The 25,660-nt window shown below is 44.2% G+C and overlaps 2 protein-coding genes and 1 long non-coding RNA gene across 7 annotated transcripts in view; 2 read left to right on the plus strand and 1 right to left on the minus strand.

The window, feature by feature from the left end:
- arhgef37 (Rho guanine nucleotide exchange factor (GEF) 37) overlaps positions 1 to 21,272 on the plus strand; it is a 28,858-nt gene extending 7,586 nt beyond the window's left edge. For all 5 annotated transcript variants that reach the window (XM_011480557.4, XM_078954422.1, XM_078954423.1 and 2 more), the window contains 13 exons: positions 29 to 582; positions 3,244 to 3,367; positions 4,686 to 4,833; positions 4,908 to 5,107; positions 5,208 to 5,338; positions 7,156 to 7,260; positions 8,033 to 8,146; positions 8,230 to 8,399; positions 8,484 to 8,631; positions 8,711 to 8,839; positions 10,219 to 10,414; positions 11,003 to 11,166; positions 17,472 to 21,272. In XM_011480557.4, the coding sequence (XP_011478859.1) occupies positions 97 to 582; positions 3,244 to 3,367; positions 4,686 to 4,833; positions 4,908 to 5,107; positions 5,208 to 5,338; positions 7,156 to 7,260; positions 8,033 to 8,146; positions 8,230 to 8,399; positions 8,484 to 8,631; positions 8,711 to 8,839; positions 10,219 to 10,414; positions 11,003 to 11,166; positions 17,472 to 17,687 (2,331 nt within the window). In that variant the 5' untranslated portion in view covers positions 29 to 96 and the 3' untranslated portion in view covers positions 17,688 to 21,272. The remainder of the gene's footprint in view (positions 1 to 28; positions 583 to 3,243; positions 3,368 to 4,685; positions 4,834 to 4,907; positions 5,108 to 5,207; positions 5,339 to 7,155; positions 7,261 to 8,032; positions 8,147 to 8,229; positions 8,400 to 8,483; positions 8,632 to 8,710; positions 8,840 to 10,218; positions 10,415 to 11,002; positions 11,167 to 17,471) is intronic.
- On the minus strand, positions 11,934 to 12,930 carry LOC144994941 (uncharacterized). The gene is made up of 2 exons (XR_013658679.1): positions 12,797 to 12,930; positions 11,934 to 12,081 (listed from the first exon to the last, which is right to left on the minus strand). It is a non-coding gene; the product is annotated as an uncharacterized LOC144994941 (long non-coding RNA).
- Positions 21,273 to 22,741: 1,469 nt separating the features above from the next.
- Positions 22,742 to 25,660, plus strand: part of ppargc1b (peroxisome proliferator-activated receptor gamma, coactivator 1 beta) — a 151,776-nt gene continuing 148,857 nt past the window's right edge. The window contains exons 1-2 of the mRNA XM_078954421.1: positions 22,742 to 22,839; positions 22,938 to 23,227. The gene's annotated coding sequence lies outside the window, so the exon portion shown is untranslated. The remainder of the gene's footprint in view (positions 22,840 to 22,937; positions 23,228 to 25,660) is intronic.

The following is a 25,660-nucleotide window of genomic DNA, read 5'->3' on the forward strand; positions in this document are numbered from 1 at the left end:
AAATGTAACTTTTTTTTTTTTTTTTTAGTGGATGTCCTCCTCATTTAACGCTGTAAAGTAGGCGTTGTTGTGTCGTCTTGGACCGTGATCTCCATCATGGAGGTCCCCCGGAGACTCCAGCCCCCCACTTTGACCCTGACTCTGGCCAACCCAGCCTCAGCCCCGCCCTGTTCGATAGGAGCCAAACAGAAGTCCTCCAGGAGAAATGGGATGAGGCAGAAGATCCGGTTGGAGAAGGATGGAGGCCCAGAGCAGCAGCAGGAGGAAAAGGAGGAGGAGCAGGACGCTCCAGCTGAGGAGGTGGTCCGCTCAGAAGAGACCTCCCAACTTCTAGATGTAAATCAAGCGCAACGTTCAAGACGGTCTTCGGAGGACAGCTTTTCCGAAGACGCCTTGGTGTCCGAGGAAGAGCTGGCAGAAGAGGCCAGAAGGAAATCGGAGGCAGAGAAAGCTGCAGCGAGAGAGAGGGAAGCTCAGCGCCAACTGATGTCCATCGAGGAGCTGGTCCAGTCGGAGAGGAGCTTCCTGAGAATGCTGGAGCTAAGCACCGGGGCCATCAGGAGCAGCCTGCAGAAGCTACAGGTACGAGGAGGGTCTCCGGTCGGCCGTGGTCTTTAGACACTTGGTGGTGATTTGATGTCCGTAGAAGTTCAAAGGACTGATGGAGAGTTTCTCCTTCAGGATCACAGCATACAGAGCAGAATTCAATCAGATTCTTAAAGCAGGTCCACACCATCACACTACCGCCACCGTGTTGCTGTCATTATTGTCGTTGGGGTCTGTTTGCGTCTCTCTGGACGTTTTCCTTCCAGAAAGTTCCTCTTGTGTCGGAACAGGACATCAGTCCAGTTGTTTCCAGATGTTCCTCTGCTGTGTCTTTCCTTCAACTCTCCACGGATCCACGTTTGTCCCAAAGTCTCTTTCTGACTGTTGGATCGTGACCTCTGACCTGAACTGAGTCCAGTGAGGTCTGACCTTCTTCTGCTGCTTCGTTCATGAGCTCCAGGATGAGTTCTTGGAGTCTTTTTGGTTCCTGTAAAGGTTCTACTCTGTTCAGTCTTCTCCATGTGAGGATGATGAGGTTTAGTCTAAAACTGCAGAAAGATCTTCATCCTTTCAGATTCTAACACGTCGGCGGGTTTTTCTAGTCGTAGATTTCCTTCAGCGGCAGCAGGAAGTTTCATTCTGTGATTTTAAACATAATATTATATTTCATTATTAAATAAATACTTTAGTTAATCTTATCTTCTTCTAGAACCATCATTGAATCCGGTGGAGTTTCTGTATTTATTGACTGTATCAGAGAACTCTTTTATTTTTATTTTTATTTTTTTGTCATGTTGGAGCCAGATACCAGCAATCAGCACTGATTGGTTGGTTTTAGTCATGGTTTCTATGGCAACCACTCTCTCCAATCAGGAGTGGGCCTGTTGGAAGGCCACAGAATCTGTCCAACATTTTCAACGTTGGATGTGGGGGGGGGCATCAGACTCCACCTACTTCTATGGAGGCATCTGATTGGTCAATTTGAAACTTGAATAAAAATATAATAAAAAAAATCAAGATGTTAAGACGTGTTTTAGAGGAGTTCTTCTGACCAATAGTTATGGTTATGTCTCTATAGACGTCTGTGGGGTTTTGGCTTCTTGGAGCCAGCGGGTACTTCCTGTTGGGAACGCCAGGGGGGAGGAGCCACTCAGTCCACTTCTCATGTTTAAATGCATTCGAATGGAGGTGAAGGATAGAAGAAGTTTCTTGAATCAGAGCTGTAGGTTGAAGTTGCTGCTGTTGATGATGAAGCAGCGCAGCAGTGCAATTCTTTACTGTCAGCTGGAACCACAAAAGACGCCGTTTAAAGGGGAAGAAACGGGGAAACGTTTTGATTTTCCTTTCATTTTCATGCCGTTTCTTCTGGAAAAGTAAATGTCTTAAACTGCGTTGAGAGAAATCAAGAAATGAAATGTGGAAAAAATGGTAACGGAGGGGAAAAAATGGAGGTGGAGAGTCCCAGACAGGAGCAGGGGGGCAGAAGAATGGCTGCTGTGTGAGACAGAAAAGTGGTGTTTTTGTTTTGTCTGTCAGACTGCAGATTGTTCCTGATAAAGGAGTGGGAGCGCTGATGCTGGAGGACAGCCGCATCTTTGTCAGCGAGGACCGGCCGCCTTCCACCAGGGTTTCTATTGTTTTACGGAAACCAGTTTAGATCCTTCAAACATCAGTTTTTCTCTTTTTCTTAATAAGTCTTTGATCTTGACGTTGAAGTGGAGCAGAAATATTGTCTGGTTGTTTCAGTGACAACCTGCTTCTAAAATGAAATCTGCAAACGGGTTCTTCTACTTCATTCCTCGGGTCTCTCTGCCACTGGAAGTCCTGAGGAGCAGCTGTTTGGCTTTCCTACATATAAAACCCACAGGGACTTAAATCCCTGCTTTTCTCATGGAAATGAGGCGCACCATAGGTGCTAAATCCCTTGTTTTTTACTTTGCCGTCTTAGGGAGAGATCCACACGCGTGGGTTTTTCCATCACTGAGATTTATTTATAAGAATGCTCCCAAAAAAGACATTTTTCCACATATTTGCAAATGAAAAAATGTCAGTGAGTACATTTCACTCCCCATGGTATCTGTCTTCTGCATTTGGCACATGAGTATCTGTAACAGTCAACACACCGGCACCATCGTTCTTGAACCGACTCTTAACACACAGATGGGTGTGTTGCTGAAGCAGTTTTCTTTTCTTTTGGTGCCTTCTTTGCACCCACATGAGAGTTGGCCGACTCTCTTTGAAGCTCCAACAGGAAGTTTAGGGATGGTTTGGTCCGCCTCACTTAGCAGCCCTCTCTCCCCCATTCAAACGAGCAACCACCCCCTCCCCACACTCCCCTGCACATTCCTCAGGTAGGTGCCACATTCACAAATGAAACGATGCCAGTTTGAGTTGACAGAGTAGCCAGCCGGCTGGCATCTTCTTGGCTAAAGGAGGTCCAGTAAGTTCTGGGACTTGTAGTGTTAAACATCTGTAAAATGAATGGATCCTCAAACACCAGCAGCATCATTCTGTCTGTGGGGAGTTTTTATTCCCCCTTTTGCTGCTGAAACTCAGCGGTCCTCGTTTCCGGACGCCTCCTGTGTTCGGATCACGGCTCCTGACCGTGGCCCTCGTTGGCACCGGGAGGCGCTGAAACGTCCGACTGCTTCAGTGTGTTTTGACGCTCGCCCGTGTTTGTGCTCTTCCCGCATGAAGCCGCCTCCCGCCGGTCTGGACGGCATGTTCCTCTACACCCAGGAGGTGATGGACGTCTCCGCGCGTCTCCTCAGCGAGTTGGACCGCTTTCAGCCCGGAGACCCTCGCTTCCTGGAGAACCTCTGTAAGCTCCGCCTCCGTGAGACGCCATTCCTCCATCACGCCGTTCCTTCTCCATCTGAAGCTGCTCTTCATTAGGAGACTTTGAAGCTGTTTGCAGAACAAACACGAGTGCTGGCAGCAAATTAAAACATCACAGCAAATCTTTTTCCTCAACAAAGAGTTTTATGGCTTTTTGTTCAGGCGTGAAAGCAAAGTTTCCTGCTCTGACACCCTGAAATGTTTGACTGATGCTTTAACATTAGCTTCAGACCAACGGCATCAACTTCAGTTTGATACGTGGACAGAAAATGAAAAAGCAAACTCTTTTCTGATGCAATTTTAAAGGAGTTTGCTCCGGATCCTCACTTTACCAGAAGGAGGATCCTTTCAGAGTAGAGGTGAAGTCAGGATCCATCGGCTGTTGTCCACCGGACGTCTGCTCCTCAGACGTGGATGTGGAGATGATTTTACAACACAGTACCAGGAAATCTACATAACTAATGAAATTAAAGTAGCAGAAGCAGGAAGAAAGTTCAAATTTAAAGGAACTAAGGCAATAATATTAGGAGAAAAAAGTTGTAAAATCCTGAAATTTGTCCTAAAAAGTTCAAAACATTTCTCTAAATTATATGATGGAGTTTTAGGGCCACCAGAAAAGAAAAGAAACAAATAAATGAGAAAAAAGTCGTATAATTATAAAAAAAGAAATTAAATGTACCAGCCTAAAGCCTAAAGTTTAGAAAATGCTGACATTTTAAAATAACAAGGTCTTAAACTTATGACGGGTCAAACATTTTACGAGAATGTATGTCTAAATTTATAACTTAAAGTCATTCTTTTTCTTTTTTTAAAGTACATTTACAACTTAAATAAAGCAGATTCAGTGGGATCCTGGTGCCGAGTGGCGTCCATCCCATTTCTGTCTGCAACATCAATTCAACAGGAAGTTTTCTTTCAAGCATTCTGAGAGCGAAACGCTAAATTTTCTTTTCTTGTAAACTCTTTGAAGCATTAATTTAGCGTTTAGGTCTGCGTTTGTTTGTTTTTTACATAATTGTGGGACTTTTCTCTCATTTGAACAACCTCAGTCTTGTAAAATGTCCACTTTTTTCATATTCAACTTTCTCTCATAAATTGACATATTTTTATACGCCTTTTCCCCATAATTGAGCGAATGAATTTACCTAAATTGTTGCGTTCTTGTGAGCCTTTATTCTCTCATTTGTTTAGTTTTCTGCTAGCTCTAAAACTCTGTTGCACATTTTAGGGAAATGTTTCTGCGTTTCCTCCTCTCCTGTTTGCTTTTCTGTCTTTGTGAAGAACGTCTTCTCTCCTTCCAGGCGAGTCCTTCCTCGCTCTCTCCTCCGACATCGAAGCTGCCTATAAGGAGTACTTGGCCAACTACAGTCATGTGACGGTCCTGGAGAACGCCTACAAACAGAAGGAGGCGCTGTGGAAGGAGATCGTGACCGTCGTGAAGGCCTCGGCGTGCGTTTGTGCTCACGTGTGGACCGAACCGTCCCTGGAGCGTCACGTGACCCGTGTTCTGTTTGTGCTTGCAGCCCGGAGGTCAACGCCTCCTCCCTGAGTTTCTTCCTGGTGATGCCGGTCCAGCGGATCGCCCGGTACCCGCTCCTCCTGCAGACCATCCAGAAACACACCGACCCGTCTCACCCGGCGTGCGCCCTGCTGGATAAGACCGCTCACACCTCCGTCGCCCTGAACTGCCGCATCAACGAGTACAAACGCTTCAGAGAAGTCGGTAAGACTCTCCGTTCCCGCACCCGCCCATCCGATGGACACGCCCACAAATGCCAAAGTGGGCGTGAACTGAAGCTTGTTCAACGCTTCCTGTCTCGCAGCTGATAAATACAAGAAGACCGAGAACCTGACCATCAGAGACAAGATCGTCCGCCTCAACACCCACAGCATCGCCAAGAAGACGGCGAGGTTCAGCCAGCACATTAAACACGAAACTGGAATGGCGCCCAAGGTAGGACGCCGCTCTCCAGCTGTCATACTCAGACTTGAACGATCCTCAGAAATCCATAAAGTTAAAAAGTACGATCTCATGTTATTGGTGGGAGTTGATCCAAAACGATCCCATGATGCACCACTGTGTACTCCGGAAGTGTCCGTCATTCTACGGCTCAGTCTTTGAGGGGGCGGGGCCCCATTCCTGTTTCTGAGAGGTTTTAGTTTCTCAATTTTTACTCCTTAATTGGTTTGTGACTCACTAGAAGTTGGATCTGCCTCAGAACCCGAAGTCCTGCCGTTCTTCCATCCGGTCGATGTGTCTGAATTCATTCTGAAGCTGCGTTCACGCCGCCATCGCCACCACGTGCCCAAGCAGCTACTTCCAATGAGTGTAATAAATGCGCGTTTCGGACTTCCATGTTCAAAAACTCTCGCTTTCACATTTTTTGAGATTGATTCAAAACACGCAGCAAGGAACTCTGATTTGGTAGTGGCGAGTCTTTCTGTAAAAGAAAAAGTCACCAGATTTACAGCACTTCAACATTCTGCACCGCTGCTCTTTCTACTGTAGGTGGCAGACGTGAGCTATTAAACAATAGAAGAAGAAGAAGAAGCCCCTCCCTGTTTGTCCAGTGTGAACACCATGCACCACACTCACATTCAAGGACCTGGGTATCACATGTTCTTTACCGTGTCACATGACCGGCGTGTACGCAGCTTTAAGGCCCGTACACACCGGGACGAATATTCGCCAGGCGTTATTCGCCAGCGTTTTTCGCCACGTTTTTTGTGTTCACACCCAGGCGATTTTCGCTGACGATGAGTGGAGTGAACATGCAATTTCATTCCCTGACATTAGATGGCGCTTAATGTAAACAGAAATACTCCTGTACACAAGGTGGCGCTGCGCAACTTTACGCTTCTTAAAGTCGCTTATCACTCACAAGAAGATAGTAAGTATTTACGCGCTTGTCAGAATCAAACAAAGAAAACATGAATATTTCAAGCACCAGTAGCTCCAACTGGTTCTTGGTTCGGGGATGTTTTAGAATGTCCGTCATTATTGCTTCGCGGCTGTGTGTAGACGCTACTTGGCGTCTATCTTCTTCGCTGGTATGTGTGCTCAGCAAGGCAGTTTTGTGTTTGAGCGCCCCCAAGTTGTGTTTTACTGTAACTTCAGAAGCTCCAGACACGTGAGCAAAAGCGCCATTCTCATTGGTCGAGTAGATTTCGACGCGACGCGTCGAAAAAAAAAAACGAACCCGAGGCGTTTTTTTTTTTTGACGCTTTAACGCCTGCCGTTTTTTCGCGTCGGTGTGCACACTCTCATTGGTGCCCTTTGTTTAGTCACGAGGCGTTAAACGTTGGCGAAAATCGCCGGCGAAATTCGTCCCGGTGTGAACAGGCCTTTAGAGGCAACAGAAAAGATGTCTTTCATGGCGACCTGAAGCAGATGATCCAGCAGGAGGAAGAGGAGGAGGAGCAACAACTCCAGACCTGAACTGTGGATCCAAACAGCCATGAAATCACTGATCCAGATCCAACATCTGGATCTTCTCCTGTCTGACCAGAAATGCTTGTTAACATAATTATTGTTTTGACACTTAAAGATGGAATCTGGTTTATTAACACCTACGTTACTCATGTTGCGTGATTGAAACTCTGACTCAGCTGCGTTTCGCCTGAACGTGATGGAGCCTCAGCTGTGCGAGGCACAAAGGCAAACGGCGTCAAATTCAGTTTAGTCCGTCTCTTGGTGTGGACCTGAACCCTTCTGCTTCAGTTTGAAGAGCCGCATAAATTTCTCCTCCTTTTCTTTTGTCCTGGTTGCAGGTTGTTGACGAGGAGTTCGACGCTCTGGAGGGTTTCTTTGCCGTTCTGGATCACGGCATCCTGCAGCTTCTTGAGAATGTGGAGACCTACCTGTTCAACCTGCAGGTAATCAGATCTTCATCAGCATCAGTTTTTCATTTTACAGCTCCTCAAGCGTTTCTTGGTGACTTTGAGTCAAAACTAGATGATCCAAACTCTCCATTTAGTGAATAAATGTGTTAAAACTTTAAGGATTTTCTAAATCATCTGACGACCTTAGAGCGTACCACGCCTCAGACTGGCGGCTGGAGAACTGGCAGCTTCATCACAACAGGCCTTAGTCTGGACTCTCCCTAAACAAACTCCTGGTTCTTTTTAAGGCTTCGAGGTCAAACAGGAACTTCTGTTCTGCTTCTCTTTTTTTTTTGTTTTTAACCAGACTTTTGTCATTTTTTCCCCCAACATTTGTCCAAACATGGAGGTTTCTGGAGAGGTTCAGCAGAACTTCTTCTTTTCTTCATTTTTCTGCCACTGATGGTTTCCCTGACACGTGTCACACAACACGCTGCTATCCCATGATTCTCTGCAGCTAAATACAGAATGAACGTTCAGGAGGAGTGACTCACCAAAGATGCTGGTTTCAGTTTAGATTTTTGTTTTATGGTCCGTGTCGTTGCTTTAAGAAACGAACATCAGGGACGAACGGGACAAAAATGAGTCGGATGTGATGGATATTTGGTAGTTTTCCAAACTAAAACTTCCCTTAGATTTTGAATAAAAAAGAAAAAAAATCTCTTTTTTCTTCGGTACCAACGGTCCTACAGACCGTTACCGGTCCGCGGTCCTGTGGTTTAGGGATGGATCTCCTCCTTGAACGCTGTGTTTGCTGTCTCCTCAGGGATTCCTGGAGTGTCGGACGGAGGAGTTTGACTTTGACATGGAAGGAGAAAAGTCTGCTGTCAGCTACAAGGAGATCACCACGGCGCTCCGACAGTGGGTCCTGCCCACCTTTGTGAGTCCCCCACACATCTGGACCCTTCAGACACCAAAGTCGGGGGGTCGAGCTCAGATTTCTGCCGCCGTGCCTCCATACAGGAGAAGCGCATGAGGACGCTCATCCACAAGCCGCTGTGCGCTCTCCGGGACCTCCTGGTGGGCCCGAGGAACCTGATCAAAAAGAGGTTCCACAAGCTGCTGGACTACGAAGTGATAGAGGGCAAAGCCAGCCTGAGCTTTGAGGAGCAGGAGGTGGTCAACACCTACAAGTGAGGAGCGGTGGAGCTTCCACCTTTCTACTTTTGTAGACGAGTCTTCTCCTGCAACCGTCCTCCTCTCCTCATGTTCCTCAGGACCCTCAACACGTTGCTGCTCAACGAGCTTCCCCGCTTCAACGGCGTGGCCCTGCAGATGATCTGGAGCATGCTGGGGACCTTCAGCTGCCTGCACAAAGACCTGACTGCAGACATGGAGCAGCTGTTCCAGAGCTTCGCTCAGCAGGTCCAGCGCCGCCGGCTGTCAGAGACACACGCGCCCGTGTTCTCCGTGTTCCTCACACTGTCCTCCTCCTTCACTCCAGCTCCCTCACAGCTTTCTCAGCCACGGTGCATTCTGGGAGTGGGCAGAGTCCGCCGTGCTGGACGGTGCCAGGAGCCTGCATGCTTTGTGTCAGACGGTGGAGGAAACTCTGAGCGTGCCCGTCGTGCAGGTCAGAAATGATCTCAGCGCTGGGTTTTATAGACTTGACAGCAAGCGATTATGGGAGATTTCCAGAAACGCTAAGATAATATTGATTGAGCTCTAGACTTAAGTAGAGGTTAAAGGTTGAATGTAGACTAATAAACACAGATAACGAGTCATATGTACTCAACCTCGATACACATTCATGCAGGCAGGTCAAAGCCTTCCTGACTGACTTCCAGACTGAAGCTCATTGAAAAGGAAATAACCAGGCAGTTCACAAAGTAACCAATAGGGGTGTTGTTTTTATAGCAAAGCATGTTTACACCGATGGCTTCATTTAAACCAGAAACAGACTATTAGTAATGAACATATTCATATACCTTTTTACATATTTGACTTTTGGGGTGTGGTCATGCTTTACACCTCTAGGGGGCGTGGCCCAACACCCCTCTGTTTTAATCTATGCTTGTTTTTTTTTGTGAAGGTCAGGGTTTGTAACATTAGATCTTATTAAGACTGTATATGAGTGACCCCTCCCCCTGGCGTTCTAAACAGGAAGTAACTGCAGGCTCCAAGAAGCCAAAATCTCAAAAAAGTTGTTGGAGCCACTGGCCGCCGCGTCCAATGTTCAAAATGATTTATATAGCCTGATTTTTTTATTAGAATATTTTTTCTGAACAGCAGAATGAGTGACAGTTGTTTATTTTTCTATAGGCGTCTACGGGATTTTTGCGGCACTTCCTGTTCGGAACGCTAAGGGGGAGGAGCCACTTAGGCCAGTTTTCGTATAAAATTACTGTTTATTTTTAAAAATGTTAAGAATCAACACGTGTTGTTTTTTCTTTAGACAGAGACGTCCAGATCTGAGCCTAACTCCCATTCCATGTTTTTAAAGTTCTGGCTCATGAAAGAACTGGTTGCTATGGAAACCGTCAACTTTTATTCATATGTGAGGCTTAATAAAAGTGTTCCATCCATGTAACAAACCAAAGCTGCCATTCTTAAACTGAGACCAGTTTCATTATCCTTTTCCTGAATTATAATCTTGAATTTGTTGATTTTTTTTTTTCTTTTGTTGTAAATTAAATGACTAGAAAAGGTTAAAAATGCTGTCAAGACAAGTCACGTCTGTTGGTTGTTCCTGTACTTGTTCTTCAGTAAAACTCGCCACGCAGCTTCCAGAAATAACCTTCAGAAAGACTGAGGTGTTCTCGTCACGCCATCTTTTGTTTGGTTCCTAAAATAGTTGTAACTTTTGTCTGCGACTTGTTCCTGTGGGGGAGAAGTCTCATCAATCACAGCTTCAGTCTGAAGCATTGCTCAGTTTTTCTGTGATCTTAGTTCAGGAGGAGCGATGTTCTTCATGGACTTATCTGATTTACTAATTTAGTTTTTTCTCCTCAGCCTCTGAGTCCGACCTCTCATCGCCGCCTCCAGCAGCTCACAGGAAAACACGGTTCTGGAAAGATCTACCAGGTGACGAGCTCGGTGGTGGGCAGCCGGGACCTGGACCTGAGCCTGGCCAAGGGGGAGCTGGTGGCCGTCATCAGCGGGGCCGACACCCGCGGGGACAAGCGGAGGTGGCTGGTTGATGCAGGAGGTGGGGGCTGTTTAAAAATCCCCGAAAAACATAACGGACACAGTCTGATCAGGAACAAAACAACAAACCGTTTACAAAAACAACAGAATTCAAAAGAAGCTTTTAAAATCAGACGCGTGAACTGAATCCCCAAAGGCACACGGGAAACTATAGAAATGTTTGTTTCCGCTGTGATTTAAAGGATTAGAAACAAAACAGATTGACGGAATCACATTACTTTGGTGCCATCTTGTGGTTGAACGCTGTTACTGCTGGAAGTTAATGGTAGAAGAAAATGGAAAAGGAATGGATTTAGACTTTGAGGAAGGAAGGAAGGAAGGAAGGTCGGAAGGAAGGAAGGTCGGAAGGAAGGAAGGTCGTTCGTTCGTTCGTTCTCAGGTTTTGTTCAAATTCCCTCCCTACTCACTGTTTAATGTACGATTAAAGGCAAAGCCAGACTTGTATATTAATTCTTTGGGTCAGGGTGTTTCTAATGAACTACTGGTTCAGTTCTGGCTCGGTTCTGCACATTTCTATCCTGAAAACGGGAAAACTTTCACCTGCTTTTTGCTTTTCTTTGAAACATCTCGAACATCTGTGTCTGTGCAGGCCGGAGAGGCTACGTGGCGTCCTCAAAACTCATTCGTTATCACCAGGCGGCAGAGGACCCGCCCCCTTCGCCACACCCGGGTCTGCCTGAGACCGTGTCGGGGAACCGCAGATACTCGTATTCCCCCGGCCCCCCGGCGCACACGAGCCAGCCGTGTTTCCAGGTAAAGCTGCCTCCACATGTCAGTAAGGAGTCCAAAGGATTCAATAAAAAGGAACAAACCAACATGAAAGGAAAGCTTATTCCACATGTATATTTCCACATGTCGCAGTTTCAAAAAGAGGGCGTGTCCGTTCAGGGAGCATGCTCACAGCCCCCCCCACACTCATAGCAGAAGGATCTCGCCGTCAGCTTCAGAAACAGGACAAACAGAAACCTGTGTTTCTGTTTGTCCATACCTGACTGCATGTCCTTTAAAATATCCTGATGCATCATTAAAGGGGTTCCCCAAGGTTCACTGCTGGGGTTCCTTCTGTTGTGAACATAACTTTTGGTTTGGGTGTTTTTGTGGCAACGGTTGGACGATTGTCCGTCTTTGTCTTCTTTAGTGTCTTCATGTCAGGAAATGTCACTCTTACCAACTCGAGGAAGGCAGGCCTCTCAAACTCTGAGCAGTGCCTCCACCTCCAGACCTCCATCACTTGATGACTTGGTTTTTCCATTTCATCCTGGTTTCCCGGAAGCCTCTGTGGCTGTGGAGCGTCTGGTCTAAACTCAGATTTGCTTTCGGTTTGGTTCGGTATCTGCAGAGCAGCATCTGCTGCAGCTGCTTGGAGAGGCGCTCATGACACACCCTGAGTGATGACGGCCGATGCTCCGAGTCCTCGGCTTCTTTGTGAGAGCTTCATGTTCACAGCTGCTGGTTCTCTGTTCTCCCCGGTGACGAGAAGCACTAAGGTCGTTTTTTAATCAGTCCCTGATACAAACGGGTCAGATTTGTGCTTTTAATGGCTAAAAGATGATAAATATATATACAGATTTGTTTTTAGGCTATTTGTTTGGTTGAAAGACTAAATCAGGGGTCGGCAGCCTGAGGCTCCGGAGCCGCGATTGGCTCTTTTTCCTCTCCATTGTGGCTCTGAAGAACAAAAAAATGTTTTAAATTTGACAAAGTAACGTATTTTCTGAACTAAAAGCCTCATTGAGTGAAAGACAACAGTCAGACAAGTCGTTCATGAACGGTTAAAGCACAGAACATGTGACTTTGCGAGGCTTGGGACTACAATACCCATAATGCTCCAACAAGTCAACAGGCGGTGCAGCTTTGTAGTTTACCAAAGTCATATAAAACATTCTGAAAGTGTTTTTAAGCACCTTGTGCCACAGATGATCAGTTCTATGGTGCTCTTGAGTAAAAGGAAAGGATTTTAAGTTTACCTTTTGAGTAAAGTCACTTAGTTAGCTCTGGTTGAATTTGTTGTTTGGTTCACAAATTCACGGCAGTGGTGCATCAACAAAAGGTAAAATTCACTGTTGTGTTTTAAATCACTACTTCAAAACGTTCTGCAGTGGGATGATCCTTTGTGGCACAGGGACTTTTATTTTGAAAGGAAGTCATAGGAAGCTCTGTCAAAAGTTATAAACCAATTCATATTTTGGAAAAAAACGGCTAATTTCTTTGTTTTTTTGGCATAAAAAACCCCCCATAATTTATCTTTCTCATAACAGTAACAATACTATACATACAAGCCATCATCGTAACAAGACTCTGCAGCTCCTTCTGCCCTAAAACAATCAGATCCCAGAAAAATGAACAGTTTCCAGGAAATGGGGTTTAAATTTCCACCTCAAACCTTTCAGTCGTTGTCGTCCAGATGTGTGGATGTTACCGTGGAGACGAACCATCCAGCGCTTTATTTTGAAAGTCCTGTCTGTCAGCTCCGAACGTGATTAAAGGTTTGAATCATGGGGTAGTTTTTCTGTGGAGAGAAATGGAATTGTGAGAAGAATCTGTGTGTGTGTGTGTGTGTGTGTGTGTGTGTGTGTGTGTGTGTGTGTGTGTGTTTGCGTGCATGCGTGTGTGTGCATAGAAATGTCCATAACTAGCTGCCTGACCTTGTGAGTGTGTTAGTGTGTGAAGGGTTGTGAGTTCATTTATGCAGAGCTGCAGGCGCAGATAAAGCTCGTCCGCACGTTTCTGCTGATTGATTCACGTTCGGCAACAACGTAGTAAATTTCTGCGCTGTGTATGTGTGTGTTTGTGTGTGTGTGTGTGTGTGTGTGTTTGTGTGTGTGGGTGTGTTTGTGTGTGTGAGAGATCGGGTTGTTGAGGGGGAAAATAATATGACCTGCTTGTTAAAATGATGGATCACTGAAATGACCTTTACCCCCCCCCCCCCCCCCCCCTATCCCGTCTGCTCATAGAATCACTTGTTCTTGTTTTTGTGTGAAACTGTCTTTTTGTTTTACCACTAATAGTTGATTTCATGGTTTTTACCAAAGTGAAATGAAGACGGTCTTTACTGTGACTGTAGATCTTCTCTCTGAGGTCAGTGACCTTCAGCCAAACATCAAATGCGAGAAGAGGAAACATTTCCTTATTTAAAGGGCCGATATCAAAACTATATCCATGTATCTTTGGCGCACTAAAGAATGATTTTTTTAAATTTTATTTAAATGAGTCACTTTTACAGTTTATTTTCCTCGACTTGATCTCTGAGGCTCCGCCTTTCTCTCCTTGTGGGTACCAACAAGAACCCACTTGTTTTTGTGGATTGGGAGGGACTGGTGCTCAGAGAGCAGGTTTTAAATGTGTAAAATTGATTAAAATACCACTTTAGGTTTGTTTTTCGTTAGGATTGAACACTTAAAAACTACAAAAGTTGGTTTTCGCATGTTATAGGTGCTTTAAAGATTAACAAACTGTTCATGAACTCACTAAGCAGCAGTTTTCAATCGCCTTACTGTTACACAGGAGGATAACTTGTCAAAGTTTAAGAAAAATAGTTTAGTATTTTTTTTACTCTTCAGCTTTTTTTATTTTAAAAATTGACCTTTTTAACTCAAATGAAGCCATAAATTTGTCAATAAATGGTTTCAATGCAAACCAGCTAAAGTCTATTTTTGTCCAACAGTCCAGGTTGCATGAATTGCATGATGGGATACTTCATAGTAAATGTCAATGGATAATTTCTGACCCACATTAAGTTTTCAGTAATAGATTCTCATAAAGTTTACAGGTGACTGTTCTTGATCTGCAGTTTTGGGTAGTAATTTAGTAACATTGACTGTATGTGAGAACTGGACTGAGGGACTCCTCCCCCCTTGGCATTCCAAACAGGAAGTGGCTCCTAAAAGCCAAAATAGATATCTATAGATAAATAAACTGCTGTTACTCTCATTCTATTGGTCAGAAGAACTGTTCTTGATCTAAGGCATCTTTGATAATCCTCTTTTTTTCATATCATCAATTATTCAAGTAATAAATTGACCAATCGGTGGCCTCAATAAAAGATGGTGGAGCCCCCACGTCCAATGTTCAAAAGGTCTGACAGATTTCCTGTAGCCCCCCTTTAAATGGTAGGAGTGTTTACTTGTTGCCATAGAAACGTTGACTCAGCAGGGGTTGACATAGCCCAGAAATTTGCACTGGCCCACAGGGCCAGTAGTTTTTGAAACTTACTGGCCCTGCCTGAAAGTTACTGGCCCGACACCGCGCATAGCGGGACCCGCCGCTCCGCAGGTGCTTGCAACTTTAGGGGGGTCCGGGGGCATGCCCCCCCGGAAACTTTTAATATGGTGCAATTTGGTGCATTCTGGTGACATCACTTATTTCTACACTTTTCAATGACTGAAAATAGACCATATCAAACTTAAATCTGCTCTAGTCTGTTTCAGATGTTTTGAAGAGAGCACTGCAGTGTAGTAGGTAACACTAGTTCAGAAGTTTTCATGGTGCTTCTAACGGCAAATATCGCAATAAATCATAAACCTTAAATGTGTTAAAACAATCTAATGGCAGCTTGAACCATTTAACGAATCAAATAAATCCCTCAATGCATTTGACCAATCGGATGGACGCCTTCACATTGTTGACCAATCAGATGGAGCCCTGTTATGTTAGATGTTTGTAACCTATGTCAACGTGGGTCATTTGGAGTATAATTTTTAAACTGGGAATGGTTATTTGGTTATTTTGCTGTTTGTTTATATACCGCAAATTATATCGTTATCGCAATTTTAATCTCTGATATCGCATATCGCGAGTTTTCCTCATATTGTGGTAGGTCTAACTGAGATCATTCAGCTAACTAGAAATACTTACTGCTTACAGTGTTGTAAAGAAAAACAAAATTAAGTAGTTTAACATTCTACTGCATTTGAGTCTGAGATTCTGGTATTTGGAGTTGCCTTTGATTCTTTTACATTCAGCTTAAAGCTTAGTGGATACAGTTTCATCTTCAATGCATTCATTAAATATCTTGCTGTCCATACTACTAATGCCACCCATTACTCCATCCAACATATTCCTATCTATTCCTGCCATGTCTTCCACATCTCTGACATGCTTCAGTCTCTCTTCAGTGACGGTGTCGGATTTATAATCAAATGTTGTAATAACCCACTGGCTTGTGCCTTCGTTGTTGCTGTTTAACATTGTTTTGTATTGAATTGTTACATTCAATAAAGTTTGAAAAAAAAAAGTAGTGAGCGCGTGCCGCGTGGTGCTCGGCAGTGACAGCCGCGCGCGCAGGCGGGAGAGAAGGAGAAGTGATCAAAGGTTTCCCATAGAAACCCTTGAAGTCTGAACACAGGACTAGCAGAAAAACTAAATTATGAAGACGAGGTAAATCTACACGTTTTCGCAAAATTTACTTTATTGAAAAAGGTGAAAAATATATAAACCGTTAGATATTTTAGTGGCCCGAGCGGGCAAGTGAAAAGTAAAGTCTTGTGGTCCGCACTGCTCGAAAAACAGGACCGGGCCAGCGGACAAATGGCTATGTCGAGCCCTGCTCAGATCATCTCACATCAATCACTGCTTAGCGACGTTTTCTGGTTCCAACATGACGATCTCCATTTCACGAAAAAAAATGGCAGTTTCATTTAAGTTGGAGCTGGAAGTAAACCATTTCTTTGGATGACATCACACTCGCTCAGTCCAGTACTCGGGTACAGTCAATGCTTGTGTATGCGTGGTGTTACTCACTATTTCAGCATCATCAAAATACATAAAAGCATATGCTGGTTTTCAAAATAAGATGATAAGATTTCAACCCAATTGAAGGAAAAGGTTAGAAAGTACAGGAACCCTCTAGACACAGCTGCTTAAACGTCAAACATTCAGCCTGACTGAAAAGAGGAAATCGACAGAATCTGTTGTTTTCTGTCATTAGGATCGTTTTAATATTTAATCTGAGCACTTGGAGTACTTTTTTTTTTTACAAAATTACAACGTATGATACGAGTTAAATGAGAGAAAAAGAGATTGGAAACATTTCAGCTGGAGAGTCACCTGTTGGCCACTCCCACCGTCCATTTTCTCCTTTGATCTCCAGCAGCATGAGATGCTAATGGGTGTAGACTGTGGGAGCAGAGCTGGGAGGTGGACTGAGGGTCCAGTAACACTCTGTCCTGCCAACACCAGACCCATTAGCGCCTCAGCTTCTGTGTGAAGGACGATGAGCTGATATTTTAACATGTCCTGATGTCGGCCTGTTTCAGAGAACGGCAGCCCCTTTCATCGGGGTTCTGATCACAGTTATCGCTTTCAGACATTCAATGGAACGTACAAGGATGTACATCTATGTATGGGGACGTACAAGGATCATTTATGTATGGGGACGTACAAGGGTGCATGGATCTCAGTGGTTTACATGGAACGTCTTTTAAAGACAGTTTTTAGCTTCACGAGGACGCACACGAGCCAGACATTTCAAAAAGACGTCAAATGGGCGTGGCAAATGAGGTTGACAGCTGCAAGAACATGCCCATATCAGCCAATGGAGAGCTCATGATTCATCAATCAAAAGGCCACGCCTCCAATGAGTACACATTTCTTCAATACAATAAAACTCTGAGGCTCCTAAAAACTCCCCCTGAGGATATTTATAACGGATGTGAAGAAAAAGAGCATTCAGGAAGCCAGACTGTTGTGTAGAAGCAGAGCCACCTAGTGGTTACCTGATGAAGTGACTTTGCTACATCTACTTCACCTTTTAGCCGCGTCTCAAACAGGAAGTGGAGGAAGTGCTGCTGGTCTGAAACTTTAGCTGTGATGCTGAAGTAAGTTTTGTTGTCATTTTTAATATTTGCTGCTGTAACTAAAATGAAGCAAATATTAAACAATCTGGGCTTTTAGTTAAATGTAGACATTAAATACAGAGATCAGCAGTTTTTAAATCCTTCACATTGAACTGAAGCGATGACTTAGCATAAGGAGCTTTAAAGTGGGACAAATATTTTCCCACAGGATCCCATTTAGCAGCATTTGCTGATGTTTTGGCGTTTCCAAACTTTGTCTTGCAGGTGCTGGCGGCGTACAATTTCACTGCCAGAGGAAACCACGAGGTTTCTCTTCAGGCCGGCCGACCGGTTCGAGTCCTGGAGCCACACGACAAACGGGGGAACCCTGAATGGAGCCTGGTGGAGGTGGCGAGCGGCCAGCGGGGCTACGTTCCCTCCAACTACCTGACTCTCATCCCCTTGGAGGCGGGGCCACCTGCTGGCTTCTACCCGTTCTAGTGAGAGGCCAGAAGCCCGCAGACAAAAGCTGCTGCTTTTAAATCTGGACCTTGGCAGCTTTGGAAGACAAAAGCTGCAGATGAAAGGACCAAAAGTTGGTTCTGAAGCAGAAGTCGGACTTTTAGGCTTCACAGCTTTTCCTAACGCAAACGAAAACTAAAAGATCTTTTTGTTTGAAGCTTTTGCTCAGATGTGTCCTTTTTCAGGGTGCATTTAAAAAAAAGAAGCTATTTTTACCTTTTTTCAATATCCGAAACAAACCAGAGGGGAAGCAGAAGCTCCTGGCAAATTCCTGAAGCTTTAATGAAGAACAAAAGTGACACGAAACCTTCAAATGATGCAGAAACGCTTCTGTTAAGCGGAGAAGTCCTGCATTCTGGGAAGAGAACGAAAGCGACTGGATTTCATCAGAAACACTGGATGCAAAGGAAGTGACAGAAAAGTTCAAAACCTAAAAACCATTTTTCAGCATCTCTGGCATTTTCTTTAAGTAAATATTGGCTTTTACTTTAAAAGAAATGCATCTGAATACTTTAACACTTGGATTTCTCTATCATACGGCACTGAAATGAGAAAAAATGGACAAAATGTGAGAATAAGGCAAATCAGCGGAACACTTCACAGAAATGTCAGGCTGATCAGACGTTTTCTATAAAGATAAAAACCGGATTCTGGCTTTATTTTTATTTTTTGTGTGGGTCTGAGCTGCACCCCCCCCGTCCAGCAGAAGCTGAGAGCTTTTTGTTGTGAGAGAAACAGAAACTGCAGCTTGTTCTGGTTAGAAGGTCGGCGTGTTCCACAGAAAACCGAATCAGAGATGAGGGATCTGGAATTGAACCGGCTCCCATCCTTCACCCGGAGGAGCATCCGGGAGGAAACACCCGACACAAAGAGCCTCCTGCTCTCCTCCTTCCAGCTTTCATCACAGCGTCACTTTACAGTTTAAAATGATCCAGGTGACCTAATTCTCCATTATTTGCACCTGAGGATGGCTGTTGCCACGGTTACGGCTCAGCAGGCGCAGGTCCCTGTACAGTTTCTTGAAGCGGACGGTCCCGTGAAAACCTAAAATTAGAGTCGGCCAGCAGCTCCTGCGCTTTACTGACGATTCGCTTCATTTCTTTGGCTGAAAATATTTCATTTTCAGGAAAAAGCTCCAAATGTTGCAGAAAACATGACATATTTGGGTTTCATGGGCGTTTGGTGGTGGGCTTTGAGGTATGAGGACAGGAGTATTAAAAAATCTTTTAATTTAGACATTTAAAATTAATTGAAATGGTTGACGCCTCTAGTGGACTTCAGGATCTCTGTTTGTGCCAAATTCTCTTGCACTTGTGAGGTGTATAAGTCTGAAAAAAGGTCATATTGACATTATTATATAAATATAAAATTTGGGATATCTAAAAGCATTAGGGCCACATTCAGCTAAAAGAAATGAACTTTTCTGACCGTAGAGGCTGCTGGCTGTCAGAACCGTTGAATTTTTAGTCTTGTTTATTAAAGGAAATTTAAACTTCAAACTTGCATGCAGCCTAAGAAAATCCTTGGAGTCGCACCTTTGAAACCCAGAACTCTTCAGGGTTGGGACACTTTATTTTTTCTCTCCCCATGCAGCTTTAACCTTTTTAGAATAGGAGTATTTTATATTTGATATTGGAAGTCTTTGCGGCGCAGCCTGGGGCTGGCCTTTGATTGCAGAGCAGGGAGGTGCTCAGCTGGAGCGCCTGAATGTCAGGACGGAGCAGCGCAGCAGGAGGGACGGGGGCTCGGAAACGTCCTCCAGGCGAGTAGAAGAACCGCCCGTCCAATCCCTTTTTGTTTACGGACTTAAATGAGAAACTAGATGTGTGGATCTTGTAAATTATAAACTGTATTTATGAACTGTGGTTTTCATCTCCACCACTAGAGGGAGAAGGAGACTTTCTCTCTTTATTTTTGTAAAATGTGACTTTGTAACTGGAAAAACTGCATCTTTGCATTTGATCTCAGCATCATTACCTTCCCAAGTATTGATCCAGACTCATACTGAGAGCCCTGATTTAGTGTTTATGTTCACTCGTCTGCTGTGATGCCGCCATAGTTAACCCTCTGATGTTTAAATGCATTGATTTGCTGCAGTTTTGCTTGATCTGACGCTGCAGTGATGGAGGGAGGGTCTCTGAGAGGCTGTACAGCTTGTTCTCCCACTCATGAAGTCGCGCCGCAGATGGATGTCTGCAGCCGCAGAATTTGTCAGAGCAGCTGTGATCCAGCTTCAGTAAACCTCAGCCTGATCCCCGTCTGCTCGCCTCGTTTCTCACCAGGAGAACCGCATCTGATCAGACGATCAATAATCTAAAAGTATGAACAAGGCTTCAGGTCGGGATCTTAGAGATTCTGTGTAAAACAGAAAGCTGCTTTTGATGTTTACAACTCACCAACACTGATTGTAAAACTCCAGCACAAGTAATCAAATCAAATCAATTTTATTACTATAGCCCAAAATCACAACAACAGTCGTCTCGATGGGCTTCGTAGCGGTATTTGTAAAGTAAACATAAATCAAAACGATCATAAATGCATAGAATTCGATAGAAAAAGTCTAAACTTAACTAACTAAACAGACTAAACTAAACTTGGCATCCCTGTCCTTAGATCAGGGGTCGGGAACTTTTGTGGCCAAGAGAGCCATGAACGCCACGTTTTTAAATGTGATTTCCTGAGAGCAATGCAATATGTTTAAAACTAAAAGTACAAGTGAATGTGTGCATTGTATGTCATTTCAACACTTTAAAAGTACAGTAAGTTTGTGGATTCTTTTTTAATAATATTGTTATTGTAGCGGATTGAGTTCCGGAGTTCATTGAACGCATCAAGCAGAGATGCTGGTTGGCCCTCAGTCCTGTCGCTCGGCCTGCCGTTGGGGAGTTTGGACCAATGGGGTTCAGTTATGGGCCGAATAAGGGAAATAGGAGGGCTGAAGTGGGAGCAGGGGGGAAAAAGGGGGGGGGGGGGGGGGGCATCTGCCGGGACGGCAATTCACAAGATTCAGGCTGTTACAGATTTGGGGTTTTGATGCGCAATACATTAGGGCGCTGATATGTTACAAACTGGCATCGCATCACGCCCGAGAAGGACTGGTCTAATGAAACTTTTTTTTTTTTTTTAAACAAGTAAAGATTTGTCTGTGAGCCAGATGTGGCTCACAAGCCATAGGTTTCCGACCCCTACCTCAGAACCCCCTTCTCTGTAAGGAAGAACTCCTGAAAAAACGGATTCCGGAAAAAAAGAAGAAACCTCAGGGGTGTCCACATGAAGGAGGGATCCTCCCCCAGGACGGACAGGGGATGTACCAGAACTCTTTGAGAAGAATTAACTTATCCAACTCTACAACTACATATTTAAAGTCCAGCAGACGATCTTCATCCAGATGGTTCAGTGTTACTACAGGCAGTACATGCATAAGTCTGCTGTAAGATATTTGATATTTTCATGTACACAGTGTACATCCGATTCCCAACCAACACAAAGTTGTACATACACTGCACACAAAACAACTGAAGAATTGACTGTATCCAAGTCACAGTAATAAACTCATAAAAACGATGCTGCTTCCTCTCTTCTGTCACGGTCTGACCACGGCACCTCCTCCACATCACAAACTGTTTTCTCTGGCCATGCAGCGGGGAGAATATGTCATAGCGTGACGAATCCAGCCAAAAAAACCATCAGCTGCTAGACCTCCAACGTATTAAATATTTGTCTCTTGGAAAAAAAAGGCTGTTTGTTTTCAACCAGGAAGTTTATTTTTCTGGCAATTTTCACATTTTTCCACAAAAATATTTTTTTTTGTGAGATCTTTGCAAAGCTTCATGCACACTCCACCAGGTTAAGTCTACAACCATAATCGAAGTTTCGTTAACCTTTGACCTCCGAAAGTGGCCGCCATCTTGACGACATTTAATTAACAACTTAAAGGCAAAAACATCAATTTTTGTATTTTTTCAGTCAACAAGTTCAAAAGTCTCAAGAGTTGACTGTAGCATTGCAGACTGAACCTTTTTTTTTTATAAGCTATCACGTAAAAAAATAATTTCTTTAGTATCCATCCAAGAAGGAAGGTGAGCGTGTGCACGTCACAAACATGTTTACCCAATTTATTCTAGTCTTTTACGTTTTCATCCCAAAGATTGATCCTACTTTGCACTTTAACTGCCTTCAGCAGCATCCTTCCATGCAGTTTGAAACTCTCAGGAACCGGATTCGTCATCACACGCCGGCGCTTTGGAAACAACAAGACGGCGCGTTTACTATTCTTTTTAGGCTTTATGTGCTTTTGTTCCCGGCTGCCTTCAGTGTTCAGAATGTAAAACTGTTACGCTGCTGAGAAATGAAAAAAGAAGCAATGAAATGTAAATGTTCTGCTGGGGAGCTGAACACAGCCTCATACTTTCTGTACTGAATAGCCTGTCAGCAGGATCTATTTTTACCACATTTGTTTTTCCAGCCATCATCAGTCAGCGACAAACACATCTGTGCCCCCCCCCCAGTGGGTTGTTTGCCACACACTAGCAGCAGTACAGTGGAAATTGAAGCTGATTCTGTTTGTGTGGCTCAAAAATACCCAAACTAACAATTTCTTAAGAAGACGATTTCAACTGAAGCTTTGCAGGGGCTTCATGTGAGGACATAACATGTCAGACGAAGCCCTCCGTTAAACTCTGCAGCACGTCAGAATCAAAAGTCGGTGAAAAAGTCATGTCAGTCAGCGACCAGAGCAGCATGAAAAAATGTAATTGTTCTTTAAACAGTAAAATATGCTTAAAAAAGTAAATATTACACTTGGATTTCATTATTTTAATCCAAAAATTAAATATTAACAAATAGCTACAGTAAATGTGGAGAATTTTATGTGTTTAGCTATGAAAATCCTGAGGAAAAAAAAAAATCCCATTTATGTGTTCAAGTTAGAACTTTAGCCTTTTGTCAAACTGAAGTTACATGTTCAATTAAAGTCAATGTTAATTGGTTGTTGCGCTGGTCAGTTACTGACTCTTTAATCCTATTGGTTGATAATTCACTGACAGACTCAAAGGGCGGGATATTCCCTGGAAGCTAATTCGACACAATCATCAGCTAAAGAACAAACGGAAAACGCAACAAAAATAGGATGGTAAGAATTTTATTTGTAAATGTAATCCAAAATAAATAAATGTGTTTCATATGTATAGCGGCGTTTATTGTGGAAGTGACCACAATCTCTAATTTTAGGAATTAAAGCTGCTCGAAATAGCAGCTAGCGCGGATGCTAGCTCCGAGCTAACGGCTCTTCCCCCTGCCCGAGAGGGGCGTGTTTGAGGCGGGTAACCGGGGAACGGTTCGAGCCGGCGAACAGGAACCAGGCTCGGTTCTGATTTCAGTGGAGGATTTCGGCATCGCCGAACCTGCTGCTTACCTGGGAAGCTAATTTGTGTTACCGGAAAAGCGAATGGGGTTCCGAGGCGCATGCGCACACGGGAAAACGGCCTTCGAGGATCACTCCGAACTCAGGTGTTCAGATGGTGAGTACGAAGTAACGAACCCGGACCAGCTTCATTCTGTCAGCTCAGCCTTTCAATTAACAGACTGGATCGCCTGATTTGTTAGTTTGTTAACGCACAAATTTTGAATGCAATTATTATATAATGAACTGGAAGTGACGTCACACCAGTCTAGCGTCTGGATCTCCATGTTGGAAGGATACACGTGTAAACATTAGTGCCTCCACGGGAGTTTATTTATGTAGAAATGACTGATAAAAGTGTTAGTAAATGTTTTGATTTGACGTCACATGGAAACACCCCATTCTAGGGATTGATAAGATTTCTATGGGGCATTTAAAGTGGGTCACATGTTGAAGTGTGGGGTTTTTGTGTAGATATGAGAAAAGCCAGTTTGAAAGGTGCTGCGTGTCTGCAGACGGTCTGTGAAGGGTGCCATTCATCCAGGTGGTGTTTAGAAGTTGACTGATGGCTTCTGGTCTTGAAACGCCCCTCTCATCCCAGCAGCTTCATCCGTCTGGGAGCGATTGGGTCTACAGATTGTTCCCGTCTCTTGTGCTTCAGCTGCAGCTTCCAGAGGAATCTGAGCGGCTGAATGTTCCGCCTGGCGAGAACATTTGCTTGAGCGGGCCACTCCAGGGTGAACAGAGGCTTTTAGAGGGGGCACTTAGGGAGGGAACAGCCTCTGCTTCTGTGTGAGCACTGCAGACACGAACATGCATGAAGACGCCTTCTCCGTCTTATCCCTTAACATTCTCATCGCGCCGCCTGTGTTCAGGTCGATGCAGTAATGCGAACATCAGCAGCAGTCTGAGAGCTCCTCCAGGACCCCGACGACTGCATGTTTGAGTGTGCCAAATCGGGCTGGACTGCTTTCAGAGTGGGTGACTCCGTGCATGCGCTTGCGTGTGCGTGTTTGTGCCTGCTGGAGCTTAGCACAGCAGTCAATGCATCTCTTGCTATAAATATCTCACCCTCCAGCTGAGGACAGGCTAAAAATAGACTTTTACCTCACAGCAGCACCTAGAGGACAAAGGGAGAACTGCAACAACACCTGGCATTTCATGGATTATTATTTCTCTACTTATTATGAATTATTCCCTTCAGGGGAAAGCCTCTCATCTGTAAGCATAGATTTCTTGTTAAATTTGAGGATGAAGCATCAGCTTCAGTGATGAGACAGAAACATGAGTGGGCTAAAAGGCAGATGTTTATTTGTTTAGTGTGTTCTTTAAGTGCAATATTTTAATTTGTGAATTGGTTTGGTGGTCATAGATTATTTATCTGACTTCAATTTGGCACTCCACTGTCGCTCATGAAGTGCAGCTTTAGTTTTTCTCCACATAATGACTGTTGGCTACTTCAAGTGCTGTCGTTTGGAGTCAAATCTTTTAGGTAGTTCTTTGCCGAGAAAAGAAGCTGCAAGAGAAACATCTCCAGTGGTACAAAGCCTAAATGTTTCTGCAAATGCTACCCTTCTTGATTTGTGCATCTTTTCATAAACGATTGCTGTTTTGTTTCTTTCCATAATTTGTTTCTGCTTTTATTTAATCTGCACAAACTTGCGCTCAAATTGTTTGTTGTGTTTGCTCACCTGCTCTCTCGTATGGGAATCTGACACATTTCTCACGGGTGGGAGGGGTTTCGGCAGCTTCAGATCCATCAAAAGTGTAGCTGCCATGTTTCCCAAACCCGGTCTTCGGGGAACACTGTCCTGAATCCTTTTCAACCCTACCCTTCTCAAACACAACTGCCTCTGATGACTGCCATTTTCAGGCTTCTGTACACTAATGATGAGCTAAGGTAACTACTCTTACTTGAGTACATTTTTGGAATCTCCTCTGTAGTTTCTACTCAGTTTATGCCCCACATCACCAGATCGGGAGGACATTAGGCTTCAGTGACGCCGTCTTTCACAGAGCAGCTGCAGTGAGTTTGTTGGGAAGAGGTGTCGGGTCTAGTAGAGGCCTGCAGACATTACTATCCGGTCCTTTTACTCGACGGCATTCCTGTACTGGGGGTAAATTAGACTCAGACTCACATGCAGACAATCAAAAGCAAAAATACATTTAGTCCAATTTTTTTTCCTGAAGCTTACTGAGGGATGTCTCAAGTCTCAGAGGCCTTTCGACTAAATCCATCTCTGCCTTGATCTTTGTCTCTGTCGGCATCTCTGACATGAAGCGCCAGGCGCCATTCCTTCTGCAGCATGTCTGCTGATGAGCACGTGAAAACGTTGCTGCTCTCCACTGGGATTTCTCACTGTTTCTTCCTGGATTGTCTTCATGTTTGTCCAACAGAGTTTTTGACCTACTGGATGATGGAGAAAGTTTTCAAACTTAAACTGAGCTTTGACCTTTTAATGTCTTTTTGTCCCATTGAAATAAAAATGGAAAATAAAGATGATGGAAAAGCTTGGTGAGAAATGATATGAACTTCAAATCAGATCTTTGG

Source organism: Oryzias latipes, chromosome 10, assembly GCF_053564925.1.
Source record: "Oryzias latipes strain Hd-rR chromosome 10, Olatipes_Hd-rR_3.1".
Classification (NCBI taxonomy): Eukaryota; Metazoa; Chordata; class Actinopteri; order Beloniformes; family Adrianichthyidae; genus Oryzias; species Oryzias latipes.